The following is a 19,395-nucleotide window of genomic DNA, read 5'->3' on the forward strand; positions in this document are numbered from 1 at the left end:
TGAGTTTAGAGGAATGGCAAGCGTTGATTTGGGGACATGCGCATTCTGTTTGGCTGTTCAGTTATGTCTTTTTTGGTATGGATTTGTGTAGGTAGCAGAAGGGCTTGGATTAAGTGTCTCAATATTTAAATTAGTATATTTTTGTAACAGTTTCTCCTTTTTTTTCTTCAATGAAAACTGGAAATTAGCAATGTCGCACTTTCATTTATATCCACATTTATTTGGCATTCTCTGGAAATTCTTGCTTAAGGCATGCCTCCCTCTGATCTGTTATGCATGAAGGGGTTTTTTGTCCCTTTGGAGAGTAAGTAGTTGTTAGTTATACACACCAAGAGCAACGTAATGAAAGAACTTCACTACCGGATTAGACTAGTGATTGGTATACCTTCATGCTTTATTTCTATTAATAATTTCTTTCAGTTAGACCCTAGTGCAACTCTAAGAAATAAATGTGAATTTACCTTGTTTATGAACCTTTTTTTTTACACTCCCCTTTCTTCAGTGCCTTTTTCAGATACACATACATACTGTAACAAGTCACTCAAAATATAGCACGTTGAGACTTGGAGAAATTTCTTCTGCTATTTTTTCCTCTTAAATTTCATTTTAAACCAGGTTATATGATGTCTTTGCAGTTTAAACTAAGATTCTTTGGGGGGTGCTTTTAGTGTGTTTATACTAATAACGAAATTATGAAAAAAAATTTTTGAAAGCTATACAAAGACACCAAATGAAACGGGTCTTAAGATGACACTTTTAAAATGCAAAACATTGTTTTGGTAGCGATAAAAAACATTGTTGTCCTGAAATTAGTAAACGTGTCATAGGATAAGATACTTTATGCAGTTAGTATTCCAGTCAAAAAGGTTTTGCCTAAGCTTAAAATGGTCTCTAATTTTGAACGTGGCTGGTAAGTATATCTCACAGAGCATTGTTGCGCATATCTGAAGTGCATATTGTCCAACCAGACCAATTAATCATAAACGCTTTCCTGTTTTGGAGCTTGTAGTTGTACTCTGTGAAGTCATAGATGTCCACTGGTGATACTGTAATTAGATGGTTATTTAGATTTTTAGGTTGCTATTTCATAAGTGTCATTGAATGTTTCAAACAAAATATGAAGATAATATTTTGAAGAATATTTCTTGAAAATACCTAGAAAGTAAACTAGTAAATGTGTGATCCAATTAATATATAAACTTGCTTTTAATCAGTTCTAGGCGGTCAATCTGAGCATATAGGTTTAACTGCTATTCAGAAAGGAAAATAAATGTATATCTTGTAAGATTTGTAACAGTGACAACTTCTGTTGAAATTCCTCTTAGTGGTGAATAAAAGCAGTTCTGGAAATCATAAAAAAATACACCTATAGTAACCTGAAGGAAACATGTCTAATCTTTTACCTGTTCAACACCTAAGCCTAGTGTTAAATTTTATTGGGCTAGAAAGCCTTAAATAAAAGGTGTAAAATCATGGCCTGTTTCAACTCTTGTGTTCACAGTGGGTGTCATGTTCAACTTTCCTGACCAAGCAACAGTAAAGAAAGTGGTTAACTGTCTGCCTCGGGTCGGTATTGGTTCTATCTTTGGACTACCCCAGACCAGGTATTTTACAATTTGACTTAATTTCATCTGTCGGTTCTAAGAGTTCTTTTTTCATCAAACCAGCCTATGTGGTTTGAAGCATTTACACCTGCTGGTTTACAAAACATGCACTTCCTCATTTTGTCACTTCTGCATGCTATTTGCAATGTGTTCGTATAATCAAAACTTTTGGATTTAAGATTTTTTGTGTGGTTTGTCTGTTATAGGGAAGAAAGCTTCTTTTTGGCAGTGAGACTCAGTCACTTACCCTGCTTAAGGAAAATAGGTTTCTTTATGCTTGCCACATCACTAAAATTTAAGACTGATTTAAGACTGGTTGTAGGACTGATTAGCTTTTATGGCAGCGTTCAATTATATTATCTTGACTGTAACATCCTTGAATCCTCTGTAGTATTTAAACATAGATGAAAATGATAGTTCCTCATCAGAAGAATATTATAGTGATGTGTGGAACAATATAAGCTGAATAGCATATGAAAGATTGGTATGGTGTCTTTTAGCTCTGGACGACATTGTGCAAATTTTACATAGTGAGAAATTGGCATTACAATGTGTGTTTGGATCCTGAAACTGAAGAATATGATTCAGTCTGCTACCTCTTTTTTAGCAGAAGATTAGGGCTTGATTACCAGGTATGCTCTGGATGAAACACAGCAGCACAGTTTAACGTGCACCGAGGCTGATGGAAGTAGACATTTTTGAGGTATACCTCATTATCTCATCTTTAGTTGGATTGGTTACCTCTTGTATTTTAACGAATTATAAACTATTTTTAAGTAGAGTAATTTCTAAATTTTTCAAAGAAGCAGTAACCCTTAAGGAGTATCTTGATTGTTGTTTAAATTTTTATTTTTTAAAGATTTCTGTGTGCAGAAATGGCATTAAAATAGTTGGGGATGTTTTTTGTTGTGTTTTGTAGTTTACCTTTTTTTTTAATCAAGTCCAGAAAAAACTTTCTTGAATTGCAGTTATGGCCACTCTGTTAGAATGTAAGCATTTCTATTTACAGCAGCAAATTTTGTGTGAATTTTTTAAAATATACATGAAAGTATAGAACATATTTGTTCAAAATTTCACATCCATTTGTACTGATAAATTTGTTTACAATATAACGCAGTTTATTAAAATAAAAAATATTTAGTTACTGTAACTGTTTTCTTCAGTTGTTTAGTAATACCTGTAAAGATTTGTTAACTAAAGCAATATCTAATTTTTTTTTTACCCCTAAGTGATGTGGTTCTGGTATTTACAGATGTTTTTAGTACGAACAAAACAGTCTTGGGAATTTTATGATAAGTTCTCTGCTTGATTTATCACTCCAAGGAATGACTCTGTAGTCATCTTTCACAAACATTAAGAAATCTGGCATCAAATTCTAAAAGTTTAATTGAGTTATTTATGACTACCTCCCCAACGCTGCCCAGAATTTAAATCTCAAGAGGATGGACTTCATAATGAAGTTCTATCATCTTATCATTGTTTTCCTTTGTTCTTGAGGGATTTAAAAACCTCTCCTAAAACATGGCTTTATTCTTATGTGAAATTCTAAAAGTTGTGTAATTTTCTTATTTAATGGTCTGCCATCTCTCTAAATCACTGGTAACATATTTCTGTAATACATCAAGCCTTCATGGAACAGCTGAATTTGCACAGCTGTAAAGGTTTCTGTTTGAAAGCTCTCAAATCTTGACATATCCAGCTGTCAGATGTTTTAAGTCTTTGTTCTTATTAGATTATAAAACTTCAAGTATCCAAAACAGCAATTTGATCTCCAGAGAAATCTAGCATAGAACTAGTAAAAAGAATATGTACAACTGCAACTAAAATTCAGATAGGTAGAAAGAAAGACCCACCAGGTTTTCTCTTTATTTTTTCCGATTTTTTTTTTTTCAGACGCATTTCTTTGGCTAGTCCACGACAGATTTTCAAAGCTTCCAATATGACCCAGCGATGGCAACACCGGGAAATTTCCAACTTTGAATACCTGATGTTTCTAAACACTATAGCAGGTAACAAAAATTACTATAATGACTCAGAAAAGGAGTTAATGGGGGCACTGCTAGATTTTGCCATTTTAATAGATAGCTTTTTCTATGTACAATTTTCTCCTGAAGAACAACTTCAAAAAATCCTCCTAAATGTACTTTATTCATAATTATTTTAATGTTTATGTAATAGAGAGGCACACAATTCATAATGCTGTACTGAACTGCACTTGAAATACATCTCTAAGGTCAAAACATCATGACTGTTGTGGGAGGACACGATCTACGTGGACTGTCTACTGTTTAGGAGAGGCTCGGAAATAGTAACTTCTTTATCCCTTAGTATTCTAAGTTTTAATATTCATAAGTACTATCCTCCCTAAATACGGCTGATGCAACAAGTTCTCTGTAGGGCTGAAACCCTCTGGGAAGTCTCAGCTGGGGAGCTGGAGCCAATAAACATGACTGTTACAAGATGTATGGTTGTCCTCGGAAAAGAGTCTTGTGCCAGGATCACCAGCGGTGCTGTGCCAGGACACCACCCGTTCCCAAATCCTAATTCATACCCCTGTATGGTTGTCCTGACCCCTCATTCTGTAAATGCTGAGCTATATTTCATTTAACCCATCATTAACCAACGTGACCTCAGTTTAGTAAATGGAGGCTAATTGTTAGGTCTCAGGACTTCTCTTTTATTTTCCAACATATTTTGTTCTCAGAGCAACTTAGAAAATTTTTCAATTTTCAGCTCTTTTCTATGGTATTGACAGTGTTGAAAGGTCTGTTAATTCCCTTTCAGACTTGACTCTTGCTACCAGGGTTGATGTAACAAATGCCTTTGCTCACACTAATTACGTTTTATACAAATGGTCAGTTTTGCTAGTTTCTGTAATCAGTCATTAAGTCAGAGATGCCAGGATGCTGGCAGATTTTGTAAAAGTTGGGGTAGATCTGCTTGCGCCTTTACTGCCAAAGTGGAATGAGGGAAGATCATGACACTGTTTTCTGTGGCTCTAGTGAATGATCCTTTTCAGCTTTAATGTATTACTGAAATAATAAAGTGAATCCTTACCTACTTGGTATTTGAGGTTAAAAGGAACAAAAAGATAACATTATGGAAAAATGGAAAGTTTACTCACCCATGATGGGGAGTTAAAACATTGTCATGATGACTATCAATTTGAAACAAATAAAGATAGATATCACAGTGTCATGTAAGTAGCCTTAATCCTGAAGAGATAATGTGCAACATAACCAACTGATAAGGAAAAGAAGGGATCTGATTATGCCATTTAAAAATTCTGCAAACCAGGATGGAAAAATACTGAATGGTACAAGAAAACTGGAAAAAGAAGAACTTAGCTGGAGTTTCAGAAAGTGTTTTCTGACAACCTGATAGATTGGGTTGTGAAGTAACATTTTTGGGGAAGAAGTAAAAACCTGGCCTTTGAGACTTTTAATACCAGGCTAGACAAAATCTGAGAACATACCTATTGGAGGTGATGCGAATGAATGAGCTTCTGCAACAACGTCAAAAAAAAGAGACAGGATCCGTGTAAAAATTATGCATTTTAAAATTATAAACCAGGGTATGTGGTGTATGTGTATGTATGGTATGTGATTATTCTAATTGAATATTTTGGTTTTACTGGAAGAAGGATATTATTTCCATCTTAGAGATGCATGAAGGTGCACGTGTGATCCTGAAACCAGAACAGATTTTCTGCTCTGGTAAATGTTGGCGTATCCGTAATTGGTCAGTGGTTAAAGAAGAATTCCCCTCAAAGTGAATTGTCTAGATTAAATGGTTTTTACTTACATAATTTCTCAATCTAAAATCCTAAGCAGCTTCATCCTGTTTTCCCATATTTAATTTCATACGGTATGTAAAAATATTGCTTTGATTTTTAGCTTCAACAAAAAGTCTTTGCCTCTCCATTTTTTGAAGTGTTTCACCATAAAGAAACAGAAGACAACCTGACGTAAACAAGGAAAGGGGAAATGCATAGAAAATGAATGGATTTAACTGTCACTCTTACTGCAAAAGAGTTTACAATTAAAGTGAAATGGGCTGCAATGTTTTAAAATAAATACCAGCAATTTGTGAACTTTTTCATTTTCCTTTTCACTAAAGCAAAGTAGAATATTGTAATGATACAGGATCTGAAATAAATTACAGTTCTTTTGAAGAGCTGGTAAAGTTATATTGTTGTATCTTTAGAAGTTGGTATTTTAGTTAAATATAACTCTATTAACTCACGCCAGGGTTTTTTTGTTGTTGTTTGTCAGGTCGAACTTACAATGATTTAAATCAGTACCCTGTCTTCCCTTGGGTTATCACCAACTATGAATCAGAGGAGTTGGACCTCACACTTCCTAGCAACTTCAGGGATTTGTCAAAGGTATTGGTCATTAGATACACCTTTTTTTCTCTCCAGCATTTATCACAGTAGCTTTGAGTCTTGTTAATGTTTTCTACTGCGTTTGGTACGTTGTTAAATGCACAACCATTAACAGTGTTTCATTTCTATATGCACACACTGATAATAGGGATCAAATTGTGGAAAAATGCATCGTTGATTCTGAATTCAGAAAAATACTTCTGATTGTATCAATTTAATAACTGTTACTGGAAGGTGCTCTTAGTTGGAGCTTATGTGCCACATTTAATTTCAAATTTTAATGAAGTTAGGAATGCTGAGGCTGCTAAAGATTAAAAATTAGCCAAATAATTTTCTCTTTTTCTGATGAGAATTGTGCTTTTTTAGTAGCAAAGCCTGCAATACCATTATGTTTTAAGTACTCTTAAATCATTGCCCTTATTCCTGTAAGTAGAAACTTTATTTTTTCATTTCCTCTGTGTATCCCCTTCAGGTACACTCAAGTAATACTGTTGTCATTTGTCAGGTAAACATTGTTAGTTTTTAACAATGTTTTCCAAACAACTCCTTTCTGTCAGAGTAGCCTTGTTTTTCTAAGATTTTTGCCCAAGCAAATACATGCAGAGGCAATGTTATACATCCTGTTTAAGCTTTATAGAATGCGATTATTTTCTTTCAATCTTTTCCAAGAGAGGAATATTTCATTTTACAACATAGAAGCATCTCTCATTTTCTTTACAAAGACTAGGTGCACTGATCATCAAACAGGATCTTTTTCTTAAAGCTGGCTATTATGGGAAATGATTGGCACATGGAGCAATAGTTAATTTATGGAAAAGGTAAAGAAAATATTCTAATTACAGCTTGGTTTTTTACGAAAGTCTTCCATACAAATTGAAAAACCCCAAAGAAGTAAGGTGGCTTTTAAAAGTTCTTGCTTTCAATTTGCAATGGATTAAGCTAAACATAGGTCTGTGAAAATCTCCAGAAAAGTAATTTTTTTTTTACAACAGATTTCGGTTTTTAACCTTAAAAAAGGTACTGTATAGTCATCAAATATACATGCATATATATATATGGATATGTATATATACTTATATGTATATATATTTGAAGACTATACCATACCTTTTGTGTATATGTATGTACGAATAAAAATAACATTTTTAAGTCCAAAGCAGAGATATACTGAAGTACTGTCATTGTAGCATTTTCTAATATTGTTATTTAATTTGAATAAGTCATGAACTCTGTGCTTTCTCAGAATATCTGACTGACACAAATCCATATTCATTGGTAAACCTACACATATTTTATATTTTAACAAATCTTTCAAAGCTAAATAATATTTTAAAATAATTTCTGGTTGTGGAATTTAATAAAGGCTTTCTTAATAATCTCCAGGCCAAAAAATATCTGAAGGTAGTTTACAACTAAAAATACCTATCACCAACCTAGACTACACTTGTGAATTACGCTTACGTGAAAATGGAAACTTATGAGTAACATCATCTCTGTATAGCTTGAATTAGTACATAAATTAAATGTATTAGTCATTAATAACGGTCTTGATTATGACATGATTTTTGCAACCTCATTTTCCATTAACTTTTGTTAAACGACACTTCTGCATATATCATGTCATTGCTAAAATAATTCAAGACAAAAAAAAAAAGGATTCTCCAGCTGCTATACTTCTGCGGCATCTCCTTTTAGTTGTATTTTAATTTGTAAACTAGTCAGTTCAATCAGCGCTATAGTCCTAGTCTTTCTTCCTCCACCACTGCAACTAAGTGCAGCGTAGAGCAATTTTTCCTCATTTTAGGTTAGGTACCAATCTTGCCTCCATTAAGAAATTGGATAGCAAACCCACTCTTTTTCTATGCGTTTCTTTATTAACAGTGACTGGTTATATGGATTTCTCTGTTCATGAAAGTAGTCTTTGAGGATTACTAAGTTCTGAGGGAATCTTTCCATTGCTATTGCTGAGAGAGGACATTACTTAGGAATATTACCAAGTGGACATTACTTAGGTTTTGTCTATATGTATACTTAACCTTCTCAATCATATGTTTGAAAACTATGACCTTAATACGGGAAATAATTATTACAATATTAGATGTCAGTCATACTGTATTATGTGTAGAAGGAGTTTCATTAATATTATTTAAGCCTGTAACGTGATATTCTCGGGAGCTTTTAATCTTCAACAGGTGATCGGCAGAGAATTGCCCCTGTTGTTAGGGAATAGTGAATATTTTTATATATATATGTATATTTAAAATATATTTCCCTTACGTTCCGTTACATGCAGTTCATCAGACAGTGTGTCTTGATCTCTGAAAATGTACCTGCTGTTCTGGATGAATGCCAGTCCTTCCCTTCCCACATACACAATGAAAGTCTTTATGCCATACCTGTCTCAGATACAGCAGTTCGAGTTTTGGCTACTGTTTAGGCATTTCTAGCAGTATCAACTCTACGTAGTTTAGGTGTTAAACTTTGTGTCAGATGATGAATTAATGGCAAACATCTGAAAAACCCTGTTAATATTCAGCTATGAAAATGTTTGAATGTCATGTATATTGTGATATTTTCATTGTAGTACTGTTATTTTGGGGGTAGTGCTTCAAAATTAGTGCTAATTATGTATTGTAGCATGTCTATGTTTTTGTACTACTAAAGGTTTTAAAAATATTTAAAGATATTTCATTTAACTTTTAACAGTCCTTTACTTTATTTCTTTTCCTTATCCACGTCCGGAAATGTATCACAATTTAGTGCTCCCACTGAGTAAAGAAAAAGAAAACTTTTATTTTGGTCTAGCAGAAAGGATGTCAGGTCAATATTTTTACTCTTTTTGGTACCTATGAAAATTTAAATGGAAGGTTTTGGTTTTGGTTTTTTTTTTATTATTTTTTTAAGAAAATGCTAGTTAAGGTTAGGTATTTTAAAGTGTCAAATATGAATAAGGGTTTTGTTAATATATTAGCTAGAAGTCCACAGTTAGTACAGATTTAAACAACTGCAGTGTATAGGTTAAACCAACACTTTATTTAAGCAGCTTCTTATGGCATTGTTTTGAACATCAGTCACACAATGATAAACCAAAGCAACTGAAATGGATTGTGGTTAATATTACTGTCAGCCTGACGAATGCTCCTGACAAATGCCAGGAGTGCACTGCCAATCTGTTACCCTGCTTTGACTGGAGTGTTTATTTCTTAAAAGGTAACTATGGTTTGGAATGAGTATTACATATTATATTTATAGCTGCATCTATTTTATTTATACAACAGACACAGTTTCCCACCAGAACGTGTCCCATTTTCTGCATTACTTATACTATTCAAGAGCACATTTTTTTCTTTTTCTTTATTCAGTGGAAGCAATAAATTGCATTGTGTTTCTGGACTTGGATAAGAAAAAAAAATAGAAGTAAAAATACATGGAAAATACTGAAATACCAAAGCATGATTTTATACTCTCAAAAGTTTGTTACAAAATCTCGCTGTATCAAGTAGCTGTTGATAATTTTTCTTCCATAAGGCACAAAATTTCTGTAAAATCATAAACTGACACTACTAGAAGAAAATTATGCCATTCTTAAATCTTCTTTTGTCTTCACTATAGCTACGTGTGTACATAATAATATTTTTATTCTCATTTTTATCATTTTCATGCAATATTTGCTAAATCATCATCAATTTTATAGTGGCTGTTACGTATGTAATGACTTCTTTTCCAGTCAAGTGTACAAAAGCAACAAATGGCACTCACCTTCAGTGAAGTGAAGTGTTTAATTGGTATGTGGGAGCCACTGATATCAAATACACTTTGACGGAAGAGAAATAATAGATTTTTTTACTATGACAAATTAGACTAGTTTTGTTGTTCTAATGTAAATGTCACTTTGACTGTTCTTCAGTGTGCCAGCCTGAATTCTGTTGCAGGGTGCCCATTTCAGGAGCACAAATTCACTGAACATACAACTTGTGCTGCATTTTCCCCTGCGAGGAAACAGAGTGGGATGGGCATGACATTTGCTTAGTTATCTCTTGTTACACCTTGGCAAAGAGAAAGAAAGTAACAAATCTTTTGATGTGCACCTGTTATACTTTTGCAATTTTTAAAAAAAAATCTTTTTGTTTAGAGAGGCATTAAAACTTGTACAGGCATTCTGTGAAGCAGTGCTTTTCATGTAGGAGATGAAAATTATACTTTATTCAGCTCATGCTCCAACACAAAATCAATGCAGGTTACTACCGGTTAAAACTGATAAACCCACCAGAAGTGTCCTTCTAAGCATAAAGCATGTTCCGAAATTGGACACTAAAAGAAGATGAGAGGAACAGTGTGAGAACTAACAATAGTGGGTGCAGTGGTGATGACTTACTTTGATAGGCAATTACATCTGGAATTTAGGCACTGAAACCTATGGTGCTTCACACTGCTGGGCTCAGCATCTGCCCTGGTTACCTTGTCACTGGAATTTCAGGCAGTAAACTTGTCGTCTGACAAAAGGTATCACTTAATTAAAAAGCATTGCAAAGCCAGACAGGGTAAACTCGAAAGGAAGGTACAAATATTTTTCCTTTCAGGGCAGTTCACGTTAATCCCTGCTTAAAACAAGACAGTACAGGAAATAAAATATTTCAAACTTTCTATTAGAATCCCTGGCAGTTAAGAAAAGATCCAGTATATTTTCTAGAATTTTGGATCATCTCAAGAAACAGTGGTAAAGATATCAAGACTAGTCCCCTTCTGCAGTCAGCCTGAAGCAGTGATATCTGAAAAGAAGGCATGTTTTTCATTATTCATTTGTTAGTCTGTTATGGATTTTGATATTTTTAGTATAAAGTATATTTATCAGATTCTCCTCATTGTCAGATAACGTTATCACGCTTTCTTTGTTAAACGCAACTTGCTTCTTCAAGGAGAGGGACACTCCTCTAAAATTATATGCAGAATAGGGAACACTTGAGAGAAATTATTATGGAAACTGGTTTATCACCTTGCTGTAGACGTACATTTGATCTCCACACCTGGTTTGTGCAAAGGGATGGACAGATCTGAACATTAGAAATAATCATGTTAAAAGCAGCTTTTAGGACAAAGGAAGCGTTCAAACAGGAGGCAATATTCTGAGCAGTACCTTGATTTTTAGGGATGCATATGTAGATACCACTGAGGAAACCATAAAAAAGCAAAATCTAGCTGAGAGAGCAAAGACCCTTTCTTCCCAATCTGTCCTCTGAATATAAAGAGAGGCAGCTAAAAACGGATGGGAGGGGAAGTAATTGTAATTGTGATTGGGGTCCTTGCTTGTGATATGAGAACTCAAAAGTCAAGTCCCTCTTTGAAGAAAGCTGTGCAAGAGCTTGAAGTTCTCTTGTTCACATCCCAGGACAGTGCTATAATTTTAGGACTATTATGGACTTTGTTTGGACTAGAACATGTACTGTGGAATTACAAATTGTACCAACTAAAGTGCTGAGTAGACTATTTTATTGCCATAAAAAGTTTTGGTTTAAGAACGTCAGTTTTTCTAAATGAGGGGGAAGTGATTTTGTGAGTCTCAAATGCCAGGAATGCTTAGACACATTCTGTCAGTGGCTTTTGTGAGTGATAAAATTGCTCTGGCAGTGCGTCGATCTGTTATATCATTTCCTTTAGCACATTTGCCAAAATTAGGAGACAAAGCTGCAAATGGTCCCATGGGTCTGTGACCGATCGGCTACAGTCTCTGTTTTCCAGGTCCCAAGCTTGTTTTTGCAGCACCATGGTCAGGTACGCGCCCGGAGAGAGTCCTCCCGTCTGCCAGCCTGGGCTTGGGTGGTTCAGGACCATGGACAGGATCGTTCCCTCCCCCCCCCCCCCCCCCCCCCCCCCCAGCCAAGTTCGAGCGGTTCCGTTGAAAAGCCAGAACATAGTCACGGGCAATACTTGCTTATTTAAATTAAGTAGTTATTGGATTTTCAAGACCGACTTAGATATGATCCTTAGAGACACTAAAATGCTGTGTCTGAAACAATTCTATGCTCTGTTGGATTTTAGTATCAATCTCTGCTTGATACCCACTTGTTTCACTTTCAAAGACAGAGATTTTTGTGCTGCTGTGTTGGCTTGAGCTTCATGCAGCATCTATCCCAGGACCTTTTTCAGAATAAACATGTGATTTCCATGCATATTTAGCTGCCTTTTCCTCCACAACTCTTATAGAGACCTGCTGAGACTGAAACTTCACCCAAATATATCTCTGAGATGATTTATCAGAAAATCCTGCTTTTAGTCTAGATAGAATTTTTAAAATATTCTGGGAATTTCCATTGTTCTATTACAGTGATATAACCATCCTTTTATATCTTTGTCTTTTTTTCCTTGTCATTAGTTGGATATTCTCTGTGTCAAACCGTCTTCTCTAAAGAACATATAAGTGGATGATAGAGCGCATCTTGCGACCATTCTTACATTCACTTCTCTGTTCTCTTCTTTTCCCACCAGAGGTTTATTTTTTGAAGTCACAAGAAGCATGCTCTTTGCACTTCAGATGCAAGAGCAGTTTCTAGGATCACTTAGTTCTTTTCAAGCAATCTTTTTTTTTTTATTATTTAGGTATTAGAGCAAAAGCCAAGTTTACAGGATCAATAAGAATCATTGTGGTAATGAGCCTAATAATCTTAATCTTCCCCTGCCTCCAGGAGGAGTATTGTTTGGAATGCAGAAATACTCAAAGACAAGAAAAAAAAAAAGTCAGAATTAACAGTGAATGTTCAAAATGCTATTCTTACTTTGTATCTGATGTTATTGTCCATCCTGCTCTTGTTTCAATTTGAGTTGCTCTGAACATATGTCATCTTCTAATTGGAAATGAACTGAGGGAGGTTCATGACCTTTTAAATGATCACAAGAAACCATGGGGCGCATGTCTGGTCATAAAATGTACTAGCAATCAAAATAAAGTAATTTCACACACATGTCTTGGGCCATAGATATTTTAAGTGTGTGTTTTCTGTCTTCCTAATGTAAAATGAATGTTATTCTCTTGATACAGTCTCTGTTTCTTTTTATATTCATACATTTGAACTCCAGCAGCTTATGAGCTGCTACAGCACACATCTGTGTAATTCAGATTTCTGAACAGGCATGATGGTGGCTAAGTTGAAAATTGCACTCGTACTGGAAATGAGGATGGGATTTATCTCACCTAACTGGAGCTTTCTAAAACTAAGTTGATCAAACTCCTAGGAGCAGGAAGCCTGTTGGGGTCAAAGGACAATCCAAGTATAAAAATAGTGCTCAGAGAAAATGAGAGCATGGTAAAATAATAATAATGATTATCTTTGTGTAAGAAGGAGTTTAAGGTCATTCTCAGACTGTGGCTTTACTTTGTTGGACACATCAGATGATCTGTCTCAAACTCAAATATCAGCAGATGAAAGTGTGGATCAAATGAAGGAATTCAATAGAAAAAGATCACTAGGCGAAGACGGTATGAGACTAAGAAAAAATAATTTACATATAATATCCAGCCAATCACTTGAAACTGCCCCAATATCAGAAACACAAGGTTAGTTTCCAAAGCGGGGTAGTCACAGGCATTCCAAAGATCTTTTCTATACTTTATACTGTTGAGCATATAGGGTAATTTGAAAAAGAAGATGAAAAGGGAGCTGATAAAATTTTCTGACAGCACTAATCTGTCGATGGTATTGAAGATGATGGTTGACTAATCAGGAGACCTTATGAAATAGGTAATAAAATGATGGATGAATTCACCTTAGATAGGAGCGAAGCATGTGTGAAAAAATATACATTGATGGGCTCTTAGCTGACTATTTATATTCAGGATTGATATAATCCGATTGCAATAGTTCTGTGAAGTAGTACAGATCACAGTAAAAAACTCTTTATACTTTCCCAAGTGCACCTCTCTAGCCTGCTGCTGCTCTTTTTGTTGGACTTGGTGCTTACACATGATACACAATAATGTATATTTTGTATGCCCTGACAGTGTTTAATCTGCAGAAGATGCAAGTTTGTATCAGCTTTTAGCTTGAAGTCCAGTGCTGTTATACAAGCTGAAGGGATTATGGTTTTAGTTCTGATTGTCTTATATAGACCTAGTGTTAGGTATAATGGCTGCTCTTTTCTGTGACAGCAGCTTGTGTTGACAGAGGAGCATGGTCTGTGAAAGGAGGGCAGAGAGAGAATGTTTTCATCTCCTGCTCTGATTCAAGTGCATGCAGCTTCTCACTAAATCCTGTTTCTCGAAATCCAGAAAAGGATTTTTTTAATTATTATTGTTTTTTAAATAAGTGAATGTTGATGCAGGGACTTCTTTCACTTGACGGCTTATGTTATGGATAGTATATGCAAATGGTTGCTTTTGGCTGGCAGGGTTATTTTCTAAGTAAAGCAACTACAATGCCATACCCTCCTCACCATCTGCAAGCAGCTTGATTTCTCCTCATGATTCCCAGGGACATGCACCTTGCTTTCTCTCTGACCTTATGGAACACATAGCAGCTCTCTTCAGGTTGCCTTCCCAGTAGTACTAAGCTGTAGTAATACCTCAAATACACAGTGTGCGACATATTCAGGTGTGCTGAACACTTGATTAAACCTTATGTAGTGTCTGTGTGCTTAATTAGTTTGAAAGTTTGCAGTTCAGCAGTGCACTGTTTTGGAGTCTACTATAGATGGTGGTAATAGCATTTGATAGTACTGTTAGTAATATGAAGGCATGGAGATTTCTCCTCTAAATTCAAATTCTTCCAAGATTTTAGGTGAACTGAGGATTATCCTGTCACTAATATATTGCTAAAACATCGCTAATATTGCCAAACATAGTTTTTCTTCATTTTTTATGCTTAAGTTTAGTTTATGATCCATTTTTGAACTGTGGACTTCGGGTCTCTTCTGTGTTTTCCACCATTAAATATTATTTATATGGACATGTTCAGATATTCTAGTTATTAGACCACCTTTAAATCAGTTTTTCCCCACTGTTCCTATTGTCTCAATGGAATGTGTGAGCTCTTAAAAAAATCTTAATGATAAACCATATGTACAAATACTATTAATTTAACTTGCGTGGACAGAACTGTTGTCTGCTTTTATTTCAACCCTTTATTGAATTCTCAGTTTCCCTAGAATAGAAAATTGAGCTTTTAAAATTTTTTTATAACATAGTGTGATCTGGGAAATTTCATTATGTGATTTCTGGTAAATAGAGTCTTTTCAAAGAAAGCTTGTAAGGACTTAAAACTATTTTAAAAAGCATTTTTACACAAAAAAGCTCAGTGGTTTTAGTATGTATAGATTACATTAAATTTATTTTAGAAAATATTGAGATAAGAGGATTATGGAATTTCATTCCATATGCAGTGCATCGGGAAGTGCCCAGGGATCCTACGTTTGATAAAAATGCTGATCACAGTCAGCTGTTTATACTTGTCACTTAGTTAAAGGAGCTGCTGGGAAGCAGTTGTCTGCACCCTAAGCTGTGCCTGCAAGTATTTAATAAGGTGGCTGGTAGCCATTTATTTGTGTTTCTTCACTAGTGTAAATAAAAAGATATATCTAAGCAAAGAAATCATTTGCATGTAGAAGTAACTGCAAGTTTGTTGTAATGGAGTGCTCTTGACTGGCTTTTATTGTATCATGTGCACCAGCCTATATATGTGGGAAGATGCTGAGTCATTTAATATAAAGTTGTAAGAGAGGAGCTAGTCCAGAAGCTCATCTAGCTCAAGATCTTGCCTCTCTGAACAGCCAGTGGCATGAGCCTACTGAAAAAGGAAAAGAAAGAGGGCATGTAAAGCATTGTCCTTCCCTTCAGATAACCTCACAGGTTTGGCAACCAGAAGTTTAACTACTTTGTGAACTGGAGAAATCATTTAGACAGTCATGCTTAGTGGTCACTGGTGGACTGGTGGTCTAGTTGTCTTTCCATTATTTTTTTAAAACCTATTTGTATTTGTTCTTCATTGCTCCCTGAAGCAACGAGTCTAGCAACTTGATTATATGAGAAAGTATAATTTGCTTTGCTTTGTAACTAGGGTAATCATGGCACTTTTTTGGTTTGTTTGTTCTCTGTGAACCATATGAAGTCTTGTTTGCTTGCAGCTCTTATCTATACTTGAAAATGATTTTAGTTTTAGGTTGACATAAAAAGAACAGGAAGTATTCTTCAGAACTTGCTTTACATTATCGTCCCATTCGTTTCCCTTCTCTGTACAAATTTTCAAGTACCATAATTATTTGAAATACTTATATTCAGAATAATGGATTAGAATTATAACTATGAGCATAATGACCTGCCAATTCTAAAGGGGAAAAAACTTAACTAGATGGAACATTAACAACTATCCAGTGGATGTCTACTCAACAAATTCACCAGACATGTGTGTTGACTATATATATATATATTCATATATATGTTTGTGTAAATATGTATTCATATATAGCTATATGAATTTTTCTGATGTCATATTTTGATGTCAAAATCGGTAGAGTACACTCACTAGTATTCAGAATTATTGCACAGTTTCGGCATTGCATATACAAAAAGTGTTTGACCATAGGATTCCGTAGTTGCTAAGAAACCACATGAAATTCAAGTAGCTGCTTGTGCTGAAGTTCTCAAAACCTGAGTGTTACAAGTGACTAAAATATGATTTACAATTAATAGTAAAAAATAGCAAATCAGTTTAGATTCAGAGCATAACTTATTGTGTATCACCTAAATGCTCACTGGGTAAGAATACAAAAGTTCTGTCCCTTTGGCTTCAGCCAGTTTTTGATATTCAAATTCATAGTTCCCCCCCATAGCTTAGTCTTTGATGTAGGATTTGGGTGTCTGCTGTGAAACCAGTGCTTTTGGGAACGAATTGGTAAGGATTGTTTTTCTCCTTGGTAGATTGTTTCCATTTTTTTAAATCTTTCCCGGAGCAGCTCAAGGACCAGTTTAGATCAATGAGGGCAGTTCAAACAGTTCAGCAGATAATTGCATTTGTTGTTTTCTTTGGGATACAGTTCTTTAATGAATTTGAGTTGAATTTGATTAAAGGTAAGATGCCCTCTGAAGAAGGTGGGGAGTTGTGGGACCTAATTTTTAAGACAGCAGTATTCAGTTTTTTGGGAGGAAGAATGGTGAGTTCTAACAGTGAGTGAGAATATGTTCAGAGGAGTGTATGGCATTTTGCGGCTGTTCTCAAACACAAAAATGACAGATGAAAGAGTAGTGATCTACGTTATATGAGTTTATTCCCAGATATTTCCCAGTTGACCTACGTTAATAAAGTTTGGGTATAATTAAACCCTTGCGTCTTGTCTTTATATCTCTGTCTGGGAAAAAGAAGTTTTACTCAGATGATCAGGAAGTCCCACCGACAATATTACAAGTATTGGCTAGTTTGGGAGTTAATTATGTGTTAGTTATACCTAAAGTAATTAGACAAGCAATCCTCAAAAAATGCAGTTGTGGTTAGATTGCAGCAGAGTATACAGCACTTGGCATATTTATGAGAGTGAAAAGACTAACGCTGGAACACTGACCACATTTCAGATATCTGTATATTAGAATACGTTGGTAAGTGGGCAGACTGCAGAGAAATCTTATGGCTGGAAGAAATGCCTTTAAAATGGAAGACCGTAATTTCTTTTGTTTATTAAAAAGTCTAATTATAGTCTGTGAGTATCTTTATATACAGAAAATACTGGGTAAGTAGAGACTCTGTGATATGTCAGAGAGAAGCATAGTAGGATTTCTTTGGTAACACACCGGTAAATTCATAACCAAACTGAAGTATGTATTTTTTAGAATGAGGATCACAATTATCAGTAGAAAAAACTTCCAAGAAAAATAGCAGATTGTCCATGTACTCAAGAGTCAGATGCCTTTCTGGAAAGCAGATGGGCCAAATACAGCTCATGCTATAAGCAAGTATAAACAGTTGGGCTCAAAATCATGTAATGGAAAGGCATTCAATAGCTTGTCATACAAACACAAGGCTAGATGAGATGACCTAATGGTCCCCCTGGTCCTTTAAGCCCAATGAATATATTAAAAATACCAGTAATGAAAACCAGATAGTCATCTTGAAAATAAAACGTATGAAAAACAAACTTCATACTTGGCAAGGATGCTACAAAACATAATTCAATGATGCAGACAATTGTATACACAGGAATCCAAATACCTGGTTAGATGTGGGTAACAAAACAGTGTAAGAAATTACAAGAAAAAAGCATTTTTCTTTTTTTTCCCCCATTTTTTTGGTCTTTTTTCTTTTTTTATGCATTTTCTTTCCTTCCTTTTTTTCTTTTTTTCATGGTGAAGAAGTTCTGAATACGAATTTCAGAGAATAGTATTTTCATTAAGTTTTAAATCTTCCTGTTTGCACTGGTCAGCATGGACCTCGTTTCTGGAGCTGCCTGCTGTTCAGAACGTACAGGCACTGGCACAGATCTCCTGATTTACAGTAGTAATTGTTCAGATTGCCGTCTTCACCAAAAGAGGTAACAGTTAACGGTGAAGACGAAACTATGGTATCCTGACTATTTATTTTTTGCAGTTATTAAATGCACTTTACTGCCCTAGTACTGTAGTCTTTCATGGATTTGGAATATTAATGAGTTAAAAATTCTTCCTAGTATTACAATGGATAGGAGACAGTAAAAGTGGCAATGTTTGTTTTAACAGCAGAAGCCTGCGTAAAAGCCAATAACAAAAGGCAGCGAGGGTAAGAACAGGGTATGTTTGTTTATTTGGAGTAACACTATTTAAAAAAACGAAAACACATTAGATAGGAATAAAAAGCACCTCTTTTTCTTCTTAAATGTGTAACTATAAATAAACATATTGTAATTCTTTCTTTATAAGACTTTGGTCTGCTTATGTTAGGTCATTAGCAATTTTCCAAAACGTGTAGGTATTCCTGTACACGAGCGCCAGAATCCAGGAGAGATTCTGCCCTATGTAGAGGAGCAGGGACCGTTCTGCTTTCTTCCGTTGGGGGCAGCAGGGCCTCTTCTGAAAATGGAGGCAAGACGGACCGCTGTTCCAATGTCTGGCACAAAGTAAGATTAAGACCCAACAAATAGAACTGTACACCACAGTGTCTGGACATATTTAACAGCAGTAGATGGTGAGAGTCAGTGTGTTTCCTCAGTTATTTTTCAACAAACCATTTTTTTTTTTTTTTTTGTCATGTCTCAAAGGAAGCAAGTAAGCTTGGTCCAAAGACTGAGATTTACTATATTCAGTTCTTGGTCAAAATGTGAGGTTTATTTATTATGAGGTATTCCTAGATTTGAGAGCACTTGAAAAATTCATATCAAATGAGTTTGGTTTTTTGTAAGAGTAGTTTGTAACTTTCTTATTTGTAGCACATGTTGTTATAACAACCACTTCGGGGC

General features: G+C 35.1%; 1 protein-coding gene across 4 annotated transcripts in view; it reads left to right on the forward strand.

The window, feature by feature from the left end:
* LRBA (LPS responsive beige-like anchor protein) overlaps nucleotides 1-19,395 on the forward strand; it is a 414,027-nt gene that overhangs the window by 279,840 nt on the left and 114,792 nt on the right. For all 4 annotated transcript variants that reach the window (XM_074588815.1, XM_074588817.1, XM_074588816.1 and 1 more), the window contains 3 exons: nucleotides 1,502-1,604; nucleotides 3,498-3,613; nucleotides 5,879-5,991. In XM_074588815.1, the coding sequence (XP_074444916.1) occupies nucleotides 1,502-1,604; nucleotides 3,498-3,613; nucleotides 5,879-5,991 (332 nt within the window). The remainder of the gene's footprint in view (nucleotides 1-1,501; nucleotides 1,605-3,497; nucleotides 3,614-5,878; nucleotides 5,992-19,395) is intronic.

This window comes from Larus michahellis, chromosome 5 (genome assembly GCF_964199755.1).
Source record: "Larus michahellis chromosome 5, bLarMic1.1, whole genome shotgun sequence".
NCBI classification, from domain to species: Eukaryota; Metazoa; Chordata; class Aves; order Charadriiformes; family Laridae; genus Larus; species Larus michahellis.